We start from the raw sequence: 13,500 nt of genomic DNA, 5'->3' as shown, positions 1-13,500 counted from the left end.
AGTCTGTCATCTGCACCTCTATAACTGTCTGGTTTGGTGCTGCAACCCAACAGGACCGACACAGACTTCAGAGGATAATCAGAATTGCAGAAAAAACAATTGCTGCCAATCTGCCTTCCATTGAGGACCTGTATACTGCACGAGTCAAAAAGAGGGCGGGTAAAATATTTACTGACCCCTCACATCCTGGACACAAATTGTTTCAACTCCTACCCTCAAAACGTTACTACAGAGCACTGCACACCAAGACAACTAGACACAAGAACAGGTTTTTCCCGAACGCCATCACTCTACTAAACAAATAATTCCCTCAACACTGTCAGACTTTCTACTAAATCTGCACTTCTATTCTACTAGTTTTTCTCATCATTCCTATCACCCATTTCCTCCCATGTTGACTGTATCACTGTAACTTGTTGCATACAGTATATCCTAAGATTTTTATTAATATTGCTTCTGCATTGCTTATTTGACCCCTATGACAATAATTAAGTGTTGTACCACATGATTCTTGACAAATGTATATTTTATTTTATGTACGTTGAGAGCATATGCACCAAGACAAATTCCTTGTGTGTCCAATCACACTTGGCCAATAAAAATTCTATTCTATTCTATTATGAGGGGAGGGGCCGCCTGTCTTGAACAGCTTGCTTGTTGCATGGGGGAGACATCAGCTGTTGTCTCGGACTCATTCCCCTTCTTGTGGGTGGAGAATGGGGGCTGTGTTCCTGTCTGTGTCTCCTCAGTTGTAACCCCCCTCTCTCTTGGGTGGCATGCCAGCCCTTCATCATCCATCAGCTGCTCTATAGATCTCCCCAAGGATTCCATCAGAATTTTGGGGAGTCTGGCTTATTCCCAGTCCCTCATCCATCTCATTCTTCGTAGCTCGCTAGGGGTTATCTTCAGCCCTGGGCACCAGGGTGGGGAAATTCAACCTCAACTGCTTTAAGGACTTTTTTCCACCAATACCTATCCCTTTCTGTTTCCATCGCTGGGATAGGTGTCTTGACTATCTTGGCTTTGAAGGTCAGGGGGGACTGCACTCTGGTTCCGATTGGACTGCTGAGTCCTGGAAGTCCCTAGTGGAGGCAATCTCTGCCTCTTTCAAGGTTGCCTGAAGCAGGCTCTCTTTGGACAGTCCACCCTCTGTCATGGTAGCCTGAGTTTCTCCCCACACACCCCAGTGTCAGGGAGCAACTGGAGAGGCTGGGACTCAGGACTCTCAGTCATTTTGATTAGTTTTGAGAGAGTTGGCTTGCTGTCAGGGTTCCGACCGATGCCCTAATTAAATCATGAGCCTCAAGCCTAGCTTCAAAAGAAATCCAGCTATTTATTAGGAGCTTCATGTTCAACTTGTTGTTAAGTGAATCTAGTTTCCTCACTGATTTGCTCATCAGAAGGTCTCAAAAGGTGGTTATATGATCCTGGGACACCAGAACCATCATAAATCAGAACCATCATAAACCATCATAAAAAAGAAGGACTAGGGGAGACATGATAGCAGTGTTTCAATATATCAAGATAGCCACAAAGAAGAGGGAGTCGAGCTATTCTCCAAAGCACCTCAAAGTAATGTGCACGTGTACCAACGTATTTTTTGCTTCTGTGCATGCATAGGAAGTAAAATCTTATGAGGGGATACATACATGAATTTCCAGTACTTTTTTGCTTCCGCGCATGCGCAGAAGCAAAAAATCACCAAAATTGTGAGTGTCCCCTCATAAGATTTTGCTTCCTGCGCATGCACAGAAAGAAAAATATGCTGGGGTGCACCCGCACACCCACAGGAAAAGCAAAGCAGTGCACACAGCTCAACTTTTACTACAGTGCAGCATCCTTTACTGTTCTGGTAGGAACCAACTATGGGAAGGAGGGAGGGAGGGCGGGAAGAATTGAAACAAAATTTAACAAAATGTAGCTCATTGTGTTTACTTGTTTGTTAAAACTCATTTTTCACCCACAGGTATTGTCTCCCGATCTGCTCATTTTCATTTATGAGTACCTAGTGCAGTCCTCTGGATATGGAATACCACACTCAACACAGTCCAAATGTTGAAATATGCTGAATTAAGGAATCAACAGAATAGTTTCAAAGCAACTAGGTACTTTTATTGCACATAATTATTTTAAAAAGCCTTTCTACTATTATACTTTAATATTTTACTCCTGGTAAATTTTCAAAGGCACAATTAAGAGGAGATTTTATATGAAGATGTTATATCTTGGAAAGTTATGCTTAAGTCACATGTTTTGCCTATATTTTTCTCTACTGTATTTTCTACAGAGACTCTAGGCAATAGCCATAACAACAAGCAGTATGTGCTAGTACTCAACCTCTCATGGAACTTCTGAACAAATACAGACACATAACTCAGTTTGCAAATCTAAGTTTGGTTGCACTACATGAATATTTAAATTAAATTAAAATAGCTTATTTATTGTCTGTAACATAATCTATTGCATTAAATTTCTACAAATTATTAATATTTGTGACACTGGTTAGTGCCCATTGTACTGAAGTTTTGGTTCATCTCTGATATAAATGAACAAGTATCAATGAACTGACTCCTCTAACAAATGCCATTCTCTACTTAAAAACTTGTAAAACCTAGCATATTTTCAGGAAGACTGGAACATATCTTAAAAGTTTACCTTAGAGAAAATAACATATAAAACTGTCTATATTCCATATTTAAATATAGAAAGTTCCATATGGTGAATGAATACACATTTCCCAATATTGTTCAAATACAAACAGCAAGAACAGCAACAAAACCTTGAGCGGATGTGGATAAATACAGGATGAATAAATTAAAGCCAAGTCTCTATTAATTATTTTGCAAAATGTTACCATACAGAAGTTTTAAATACGTAAGTCCTTCCAGAATTCTATACATTTTTGTTACCCTACTCAGACATTTGTTAAGCAGTTGCCCAATGTTGCAGCCCTCATCATCATTCATGATAAAATATTTATGAGAAAGAAAATTCTCTATTTGGACCAGGAGGCTCTACACACAGTCACTCAGGCCCTAAACACCTCCCGTCTCGATTATTGCAAGGCGCTCTACATGGGGCTACCCTTGAAAGAGTTCGGAGACTGTTTCTTGTTTTTCTGTACATGGTGTGAGCCGCCCCGAGTCCTCGGAGAGGGGCAGCATACAAATCCAATTAAATAGAAATAGAAATAGAAATAGAAATAGAATTATTTATTTATTTATTTATTTATTTAATTTATTTATTTATTTATTAGATTTGTATGCCGCCCCTCTCCGAAGACTTGAGGCGGCTAACAACATTAAAGAAGATAATGTAACAAATCTAATATTAAAAAATAATCTAAAAACCCCCAATTTAAGAGACCAATTATGTATAAATTCTATAAGCCTAGGGTGAAGGGAAAAAATTTCAATTCCCCCATGCTTGACGACCGAGGTAGGTTTTAAGGAGCTTGCGAAAGGCAAGGAGGGTGGGGGCAACTCTGATATCTGGGGGGAGCTTGTTCCAGAGGGTCGGGGCCACCACAGAGAAGGCTCTTCTCCTGGGTCCCGCCAAATGACATTGTTTAGTCGACAGGACCCGGAGAAGGCCTAACTCTGTGGGACCTAACTAATAGTCCAGAACTCAGCCACAAGAGCTGTCATGGGTATACCTCGGTATGCCCATATAATACCTATGCTCCACGAGCTGCACTGGCTTCCTATTAGTCTCTGGGCACAATTCAAGGTGTTGGTTATTACCTATATGGCTCAGGGCCAGACTATCTAGGGGACCGCCTCTTACAACATACCTCCCAGAGACCAATAAGAGCACACAGAGTTGGCCTCCTCCAGGTCCCGTCGACTAAGCAATGCAAGTTGGCGGGACTGTGGGGGAGAGCTTCTCTGTGGCTGCCCCAGCTCTATGGGATCAATTACCCCCCATACTGCTCCCACCCTACTGACCTTCCGTAAGGCCACGAAGACCTGGCTTTGCTGGCAGGCCGGGGGGGGGGGCATGAATTGTACATCTTTCATGGCCAAACTGTATGAATGGTGTGTATGCATGTGATTATGACTTTTTATACAAATGGGATTTATTACAGGGTTTAGTTTTAGATATTATATTCGACTTCTTCCTATTGCTTGTATCTTTTTGTATTGTTTTATATTATTTTGTAACTCTTCCTGAGTCCTTCGAGATTGGGTGGCATAGAGGTCGAATAAATAAATAATAAATAAATAAAATTAAAATGATTTTAAAAACCCAGTGGGCATTCCAGTGCTCATGCTCTATTTTACTCCAGAATGACAGAGTTAATAATGGAGAATAAAATGCTGAAGACTAGCTACACAAGGAGATGGGAATCCCTGTTGTTTGAAAGCAACAGACTGATGCATTGCTCCATGAGCTCAACTTCAATGAAAGTGTTCTCCTAACTGAGTGTGGATAGGAAAGGTCATCATCATATGCTGTTGGCCTTTTGAAACCTTAAAAAGGCAGAAAACTGCTGGGAAGGCGACAAAAAAGTATCCCACACTAAGAAAAGCTTTAATATGGCTGAAACTGAAAGGAGATGAATGTCTTATTTTAAGAAGAATTCTGAACAAAACAACAATAGAATGCTTCTGAAATATATTTGCTTGTTAGATATGTTTCTATGTCCCATTTTAAAAGAGATAGTAGATCAGATTTCTATTCTAGCAAAGGAGACAAAATCTACACACACACACACACACACACACACACACACGCAATCTAGCATTGCGTCCAGTTTCAAAAATATTATTTTAATTATATAATCATCATAACCATCATACTATATAATAAACAATGTTTTGAAGTTATTGAGATTAAATTTACTGTATTTTTCAGACTATAAAACGCACTGGAGTGTAAGATGCACCAATATTTTGAAGAGGTAAACAAGAAAAAAGGGGGGGTTGCCCTCCCCACCTTCCAGGCGCACCCCGTTTTTGTGAAAAAATGGGCCTGCTTTTGGCAAAAATGAGACATGGAGGGCAGAGTTTCAGGAGGCTGAAAATGGCTATAGTCAGTGTATAAGGTACAACAACATTAATCTTATAAAATCAGTCTCATTCAAAAACAGCCAGTTTGGTCTAGTCATGAAAGCAACAGGCTAGGAGCCAGGAGAGTGTTAATTCTAGGCTTTCCTCAGGCACGAAAGTTAACTGGGCAATTCTGGGACAACCATTCTCTCTCAGCCCAATCCACCTCACAGGGCCATTGTGGGGAAAGTTGGAAGAGGAAAAAATATTTTCAGTTATTTATCAACATGATATAAATAACTAAATAAATCTGTATGATCCTGATCACATCTCACTTTAGCACCATTTTAGGAAAAGTAATATTAACTGTTTTTTCATAGATTTTCAGCATAAATCCTCATTGGCATTAGAAATGATTGCAAGGTATTTGTTAGGCATGATTCCTGTTCAAAATGTCAACTTCTTTTATTAAAGGTCATGATATTCATAGTTTACTTATATCAACAATTTTGCAACCTGCATTTCTCTGCACCATCTCTAACGTCACCAGAAGCCATAGCCTTAGGCAGTTCTTTTGCACTGGCACAATGTGTGAGTAAGGAAGCCGTCTGTGAATGGCACTTGCCACATTGTCAGGTGTACCCAATCTACTGTGGATGCCTAGTGAAAGCAAATAAATGCTCTCTTTAGATTCCTACAACTACAATACAAGGACCTGCAAATCTAGACAGAATGTTGACAATCCCTGGCTTTGACCTGGCACTGTTTCAAAATTTAATTTAAGAATTAATATAATTTGAGAATGCTAATGAAATATTTAATGCTGTAGTCCAGGGGTGGGTACCAACTTACCTCGCTGCTGGTTTGCTTCCTCTCATGCTGCATGGCCAAGCTCTGTAGCATGGGCATGGCATGCGCACATGCGCACTGCAACCCCCCCCAGGAAAAAAGCTGGAAAAAATGATGCATGCATAGTGCCAGAAACTCAGCTTTTGCGTATATGCAGAAGAAAAAATTCTCAAAAGTTTTTTTTAAAAAAAATGGCGGCACCCACAGACTGGCACTGACCGACCCAGTTCCATGACATCATTGTGATGTCACCAGTGGGTCACTACCGCTTTGGATGAACCGGTCCGAACAGGGAGGAAGCTACCTCTACTGTAGACTTCTCTTTATGGAGAAAACTACAGTAGTCTTTCTTTTTAACAGCTCAGACAGCTATTAGGAAATTTGGAAAAACGGACTTTTGGTTTGACTATTGTGCTGTTTTTTGCATTCTTGAGGCTTCATGGAAACGTCCTGAAGCCCCGGAGTGTGAAAAACAACCCAACGAGCAAACCAGAAATTCAGAAAACGGACTTCCGGTTTGCCCGTTGTGCAGTTTTTCGCATTCCGGGCTTCAGGAAACTTCCCCGAAGCCTCCAGTGTGCAAGAAACTGCACAATGGGAAAACCATATATCTGTTTTTCTGAACTTCTGTTTGCCCATTTGGCTGTTTTTCTCACCGTTTCAGGTTTCAGTGAGGCCTGTGCGCATGCACGGGGACGGGGGGAACTGTGCACATGCCCAGGGGCAGCGCGGAGGGGTGCATATGTTAAAAGGGCATTATAAATAAATGTTGTTGTTGTTGTTGTTATTATTATTATTATTATTACTATTATTACTACTATTATTATTATGTTATTATTATGTGAGAGGAGGGAATTAGGGTGGGCAAAAGTTCGCCATCACTTCACTATACTTTCAAATCAGCTTCTCATTCCTTGAGATGAGATATTACTCTTTAAGGTCTTTATATGCTTTTAATTACTTCTAGGGCTAATGTCATTACAGTGGTACCTCGAGATACGAGTTTAATTCGTTCCGGACCTGCACTCTTAAGTCGAGCAGCTCTTATCTCAAACGACTTTTCCCCATAGGAATTAATGTAAATAATTTTAATTGGTTCCAGCCCTCAAAAAACTCACAAAGTTAGTCTAAATTATGCAAAAAGACATGTTTTTAATGAAGAAATGTACATGTACATATAAATGAATAATGAAGTTTCTTTCACTTAACTTGTAAACTTTCTTAAACTTTTAAATTTACATATGTACACAGTAGCCTAATCATCAGAAAGAAAGAAAGAAAGAAAGAAAGAAAGAAAGAAAGAAAGAAAGAAAGAAAGGGGGAAGGGACAGGAACAGAGGAAGGGAGCAAGGAAACTTATGAAAGGGGAGAGTAAGAGAGGAAAGACTGAAGGGAGGGAGGGAGGGAAGAAGGTAGGAAGGAGAAAGAAAAGAAGAAATAGAGGAAAAGAAGGTAAAAGAGAGAAAGAAAAAGAGCAAGAAAGAAAGAAAGAGAAAGAAAGAAAGAAAGAAAGAAAGGGGGAAGGGACAGGAACAGAGGAAGGAAGCAAGGAAACTTATGAAAGGGGAGAGTAAGAGAGGAAAGACTGAAGGGAGGGAGGGAGGGAAGAAGGTAGGAAGGAGAAAGAAAAGAAGAAATAGAGGAAGGGAAGGTAAAAGAGAGAAAGAAAAAGAGCAAGAAAGAAAGCAAGAAAGAGAAAGAAAGAAAGAAAGAAAGGGGGAAGGGACAGGGACAGAGGAAGGAAGGAAGGAAACTTATGAAAGGGGAGAGTAAGAGAGGAAGGACTGAAGGGAGGGAGGGAGGGAAGAAGGTAGGAAGGAGAAAGAAAAGAAGAAATAGAGGAAGGGAAGGTAAAAGAGAGAAAGAAAAAGAGCAAGAAAGAAAGAGAGAGAGAGAAAGAAAGAAAGAAAGAAAGAAAGAAAGAAAGAAAGGGGGAAGGGACAGGAACAGAGGAAGGAAGCAAGGAAACTTATGAAAGGGGAGAGTAAGAGAGGAAGGACTGAAGGGAGGGAGGGAGGGAAGAAGGTAGGAAGGATAAAGAAAAGAAGAAATAGAGGAAGGGAAGGTAAAAGAGAGAAAGAAAAAGAGCAAGAAAGAAAGAAAGAAAGAGAGAGAGAGAGAGAAAGAAAGAAAGAAAGAAAGAAAGAAAGGGGGAAGTGACAGGAACAGAGGAAGGAAGCAAGGAAACTTATGAAAGGGGAGAGTAAGAGAGGAAGGACTGAAGGGAGGGAGGGAGGGAAGAAGGTAGGAAGGAGAAAGAAAAGAAGAAATAGAGGAAGGGAAGGTAAAAGAGAGAAAGAAAAAGAGCAAGAAAGAAAGAAAGAGAAAGAAAGAAAGAAAGAAAGGGGGAAGGGACAGGAACAGAGGAAGGAAGCAAGGAAACTTATGAAAGGGGAGAGTAAGAGAGGAATGAGTGAAGGGAGGGAGGGAGGGAAGAAGGTAGGAAGGAGAAAGAAAAGAAGAAATAGAGGAAGGGAAGGTAAAAGAGATAAAGAGAAAGAAAGATAGAAAGGCAACTTCAAAGAAAGGCTCACTGAGCATCTCTCACTCTCTCTCTCTTTCTATCCCTCTTTCTTTCTTTCTCTTCCTTTCTCTCTCTCCTCTTCCTTTATCTCCTCTCTCTCTCTCTCCCTCTTTCTCTCCCCCCTCTCTCTTTCTCTCTCCCCCTCTTTCTATCTCTTCTTCTCACTTTCTCTCTCTTGCTATCTCTTTCTCTCCCCCTTTCTCACTCTGTTGCTATCTCTCCCCCCTCTCCCTCTCTCTTTCTCCCTCTCCCTCTCCCCCCTCTCTCTTTCTCTCTCTCTCCCCCTCTTTCTATCTCTTCTTCTCACTTTCTCTCTCTTGCTATCTCTCTCTCTCCCCCCTCTCTCTTTCTCTCGGTTAATGCAAAGAGCCGCTGCAGCCCGCCGTCCCCAGGAAAGCAGGACCGCTCCGAAGCCTGCCCACGTCACGAAGGGGCTCGGCGGGAGAGCGCGGAAGAGCAACAGCCGTGGGAGACGAAGGGAGAGAAGCCGGCAGAACCGCCTTGAAGGCATCCAGCCGTCCCAGGCGCGTCTCGGGGTCTGCCTTGGCGCATAACTTTGCTGAGAGCACTTTCGTCCCAGGCTCATCCCCCGCCGCCTGCTTTTCTCTCTCTCCTTCCCTGCGCCGCTGCTCCGCTCGATCGGAGGCTCCGGAGACCTGCCTTTTCTCCCCCTTCCCCGCCGCCACCGCCCACTGTGGAGGAATGGGAAGCTCAAATGCCGGTGGCTTCAGCTTCCCATTCCTCCATGCACTTCGCCCTGAATGCTTCCTGGCCGCCTGGCAGAGCGCTCGCAGCCCGCCGTCCCCAGGAAAGCAGGACCGCTCCGAAGCCTGCCCACGTCGCGAAGGGGCTCGGCGGGAGGGTGCGGAAGAGCAACAGCTGTGGGAGACGAAGGGAGAGAAGCCGGCAGAACCGCCTTGATCCAGCCGTCCCAGGCGCGTCTCGGGGTCTGCCTTGGCGCATAACTTTGCTGAGAGCACTTTCGTCCTGGGCTCGTCCCCCGCCGCCTGCTTTTCTCTCTCTCCTTCCCTGCGCCGCTGCTCCGCTCGATCGGAGGCTCCGGAGAGGCAGGAGCTGGGCGCTGTTATGCGCCAAGGCAGACCCCGAGACGCGCCTGGGACGGCTGGATCAAGGCGGTTCTGCCGACTTCTCTCCCTTCGTCTCCCACGGCTGTTGCTCTTCCGCGCCCTCCCGCCGAGCCCCTTCGCGACGTGGGCAGGCTTCGGAGCGGTCCTGCTTTCCTGGGGACGGCGGGCTGCGAGCGCTCTGCCAGGCGGCCAGGAAGCATTCAGGGCGAAGTGCATGGAGGAATGGGAAGCTGAAGCCACCGGTGTTTGAGCTTCCCATTCCTCCACGTGCTGAATGCCTCCTGGCCGCCTGGCAGAGCGCTCGCAGCCAGTGGGCGGTGGCGGCGGGGAAGGGGGAGAAAAGGCAGGCCAGCGCCCAGCTCCTGCCTCTCCGAAGCATCCGAGTTAGGAAAGTCCTACTTTCCCCCCCCAGCCAAAAACTCAAAGCAGCAGAGGCGGGGCCGGCGGCTATTCAATGTCGGGGCCGCACGGGCGGTTGCGCGCGCTCCCGATCTCCCTGCTAGGCTCCTCAGAATTAAAAATAAAAAAGGCTTTGTGGGCAACAGTCCCCCCTGTCACCGTTCGGATCCCCCCACCCCCAAGCAGAAGCCAAGGACCCCCAGAAGAGTGGGGCGGCAGGCTAGGTGAACGCCTCTCCGCTTACCAAGTGCCGGGATACGAGCCGAGAGGAGCCGGGCGCTGGATTGCCTTCCTTCGTTGTAGCGGAAGCTGCCAAAAGCGTCAGGGGGGCGCGGCTCCTCTCGGCTCGTATCCCGGGTGTGAGCTCGGGAGGTGAACAAAAATGTCGCTCTCCTCCAAGCTCTTATCTCGAGCTGCTCGCAAGTAGAGCAGCTCGTATGTTGGGGTTCCACTGTATTCAATACCGAGATGTCTTTAATGGTGCAAAGTATAAAATAAAGATGACATTTTTTCAACTTTGTCAATTGCTTTTTACTTTAATATTTGTTTTGTTCTGTTTCCCAAAATTGCAGTAGGGTATGCATGTACTCAACAATTACTAAATTACTCCCCTTCTAATGCCCATTTCTTGGTATCTATTGCATTTGTTTAAGAAAATCTGTGTTTTATGATGATCTATAACTAAAATTAATGTGCTGTTTTAAGACAGTACTTCAATACTTCAAACATTTAGCAGTTTACTGTCTTCCTCACCATTGTTTTCCAATTATATTGTACAGATTTTTGTTTTTAATTGGCTCTGAACATATCATTGCCACTCAGTGGGAAAACAAGCAGAAATGCATGAATGCATGACTTTTTTTTGTCAAGTGGTCTCAGGTTTAATACTGTATACTTCCTGCACTGTAGGTTACATTTTTGAAATAGTAAAAAAAAGAAAGTTTCAAAGTACAAATTGATTTAGAGAAAGGAAAAAAAACACTGTCATCATATGTTTTTTGCTGAAATTTTAAAATTAAGGGAGACTAGGGTGGTACCATTTAGGCCTTGTTATATATATATAACTTTCAAAAATGGAGTTTTATACTTATTTAGCAAATGTCAAGTTCATGGTTGGTCCACAAGGATTTTCGTCACTACAATCTTCAAAACAGTGTCTCACAGCACACATTAAAGAGCAGGAGACACTGGTGGTAGTATGTCTTAAAACAGATCTGTGAAAGATTCTGAGTGATGTTTTAACAGAAGGGAAAAGCTTTTGAAGAAATTATATCACCCCAGAGGACAATCAAATGAATCAGAAGCACAATTAATTAACTTCCTGTGTGTCATCCTTGGAATCAAAGTTCCCTCCTGCAGTCTCTTTGTTTAGTGCATCCTCCAAAAATGAGCTGAAAGGAAATTCAAGAGGAAGCCATCCCCAAGACCCATAATCTTCAACAAAGACTTCACTGAATGAGTTGGATATTATGCAAAATTTAACTCACTTATCTGGAGGACTCCAGGTTAAAGAAAGTTGCCATATAATAAATTTTATCAGTATTAATTTATAGAATTTTAATTTTAAGCTATGTATACAAATTGAATCTCAGCCAAGCAAAGCACGTCTGACTGAATGAATACATTTATGAAGATCCATCCAGCAGATCCAGCAACATAAAAGAACAACAAAAGACAGACAGAAAGAAAAATATTACATATGAAAGCCAATCATTTCATCTTCATTATATTTTACCACAAGTCAGCTGTTAAAATGTAAGTTCCGAAGAAAGCACTTCCATATTGATATATTCCATTTTCATTAAGCCGGATCAAAAAGAATTAAAGGCAGCATACATTTAAATTGAAAACATGTAAGCATAAAGATAGCTAGATAGGCAGACAGGATATTACCAATGAATTTATCAAACATTATCAAATAGATCAATAATATTATCACCCAGCTAAATGGAAGCACTTAGCTGACCCTGACTAAACTTGAAAAGGTAAACAGTGTTGGACTTTGTTTTTATTTGGAAAAGAGGCCACCAGAAAATCCCAGTTTGAAGATTATTCTAGGAAATTGACAGAGCTTTATGGAAGTAAGCAACATCAAATATCTTACATATCACATACAATGTCTATAAAGTCACTGGGGATTGTAAGATTTTACTTATTTTACTCAAATAAGTAAATTTGGGACTATGGCCTATTTAGTAAACGAAGAATAATCATGATGAATTATGATTCATCCACCTTATTATGCTTTTAGAAAATAAAAGCAAAACGTAATTCTAGAAGGAATGGCTAAACAAGATGTGTTTTGCTGTCATACATTGGGTAGAATGAAATGAAATAAATAAGGGGACCAACTTTATTGTCCTCCACCCTATAATGTTCCCCTTGTCTCATTCCCAGTCCATGTGTTATACAGTCTTAACTATTTGTCAACTACAAACATTTTCAAATAGTATTTTCTCCTCCGTTATTCTAACATCATCCAAGGGCAGCTCCAGGCTATGTAAAATCTGTTATACATTGCACTTGTTATGAAGCAGGACAAGTGTTATAAATAAAGGGGGATTATAAGGCATTTCAGTTGGTGTGAGCATCTATGCAGTGTGTGTGTGTGTTTGTATGTGTGAAATATTAAGGGGCTTCTGCAGCAATATGACAAAACCTGCCTCATTTTTCATATGAGCAACATAGACACATGCACAAAAGAGGCAGGGTTTTGCTAATTCTGCCAAGATAACTATCTTAATTTTATTCACCCTCCTGTAGATGCTGATGTTGGACATATCTACTTTCCTCTGTTCTCCTATCAGGTCTTTCCTGCAACCCTTCTGCTGTTATCCTAGAAGAGATGAGCCAACCAGGCCACCAGTCTGTCAGTTTTCCATCAGTTCTGCAAATGAGTGATTTGTTACTTTTTGCTAACTTTTACTCCCATAAACATAAATCCAAATTTAGAGCACATTTTCTTATGAGACTGAAGGGATCTCCCACCTTAAAAAAAAGAGGGGGAAAATCCCATCATTTGAAAATCTTACTGTGGTCTTGAAGCTTCAGCTTGGTCTGTTTGAAGTTTCTCTCCTCCTTCTACTTCCATTGTACAGTAAACAATACGGCTCGGAGCTAAAGATTTTAAACCTTGAACTTCCATGATAACAATCTGTACAAGAAAAAAACTCATCAGTAAATGTGCATTGACATAACAGGTTGAAAGATATATTCAGTACACAGGAGGCAACCTTCCCCTTGGCTAAAAATGTTGGTCTCACTCAGATTTATAAAAATGTAAGGTTATTGCCATTTTATACAGTTCAGCGATCATCTTCTACCTTGAAACCTTGGATTATCTTTTAAAATACATTGATATTTTTGCTATTAAACTTTGAGGAAGAAAATTGTTATGCATAACAATTGAGCATTAGTACAAACTACTGCATACCCAACTATTGTAAGACTCCCCTTGATCTGAACATAGAACTGTGCACTTTCACATATTAAAATAACACACATTTCAAGTGCAAATCTGAATTGATCCCAGCACATTTGAAGAAACTTTGCCTGGATGCAGTTAGGGGAAACTTAGGGGAAAATTTGAAATTTCAATTTATTCATATTGCTGGGAGGAATTATGAACAGAATTGAGCTGTTATTCTCA

The 13,500-nt window shown here is 42.0% G+C and overlaps 1 protein-coding gene across 3 annotated transcripts in view; it reads right to left on the bottom strand.

Moving 5' to 3' along the window:
- Positions 1-13,500, bottom strand: part of CADPS2 (calcium dependent secretion activator 2) — a 507,583-nt gene that overhangs the window by 278,843 nt on the left and 215,240 nt on the right. For all 3 annotated transcript variants that reach the window (XM_070755440.1, XM_070755441.1, XM_070755442.1), the window contains exon 6: positions 12,884-13,005. In XM_070755440.1, the coding sequence (XP_070611541.1) occupies positions 12,884-13,005 (122 nt within the window). The remainder of the gene's footprint in view (positions 1-12,883; positions 13,006-13,500) is intronic.

This window comes from Erythrolamprus reginae, chromosome 6, assembly GCF_031021105.1.
Source record: "Erythrolamprus reginae isolate rEryReg1 chromosome 6, rEryReg1.hap1, whole genome shotgun sequence".
Taxonomy (NCBI): Eukaryota; Metazoa; Chordata; class Lepidosauria; order Squamata; family Dipsadidae; genus Erythrolamprus; species Erythrolamprus reginae.
Note: the sequence above shows the minus strand (reverse complement) of the source record. Positions and strands in the feature narration are given on the sequence as shown.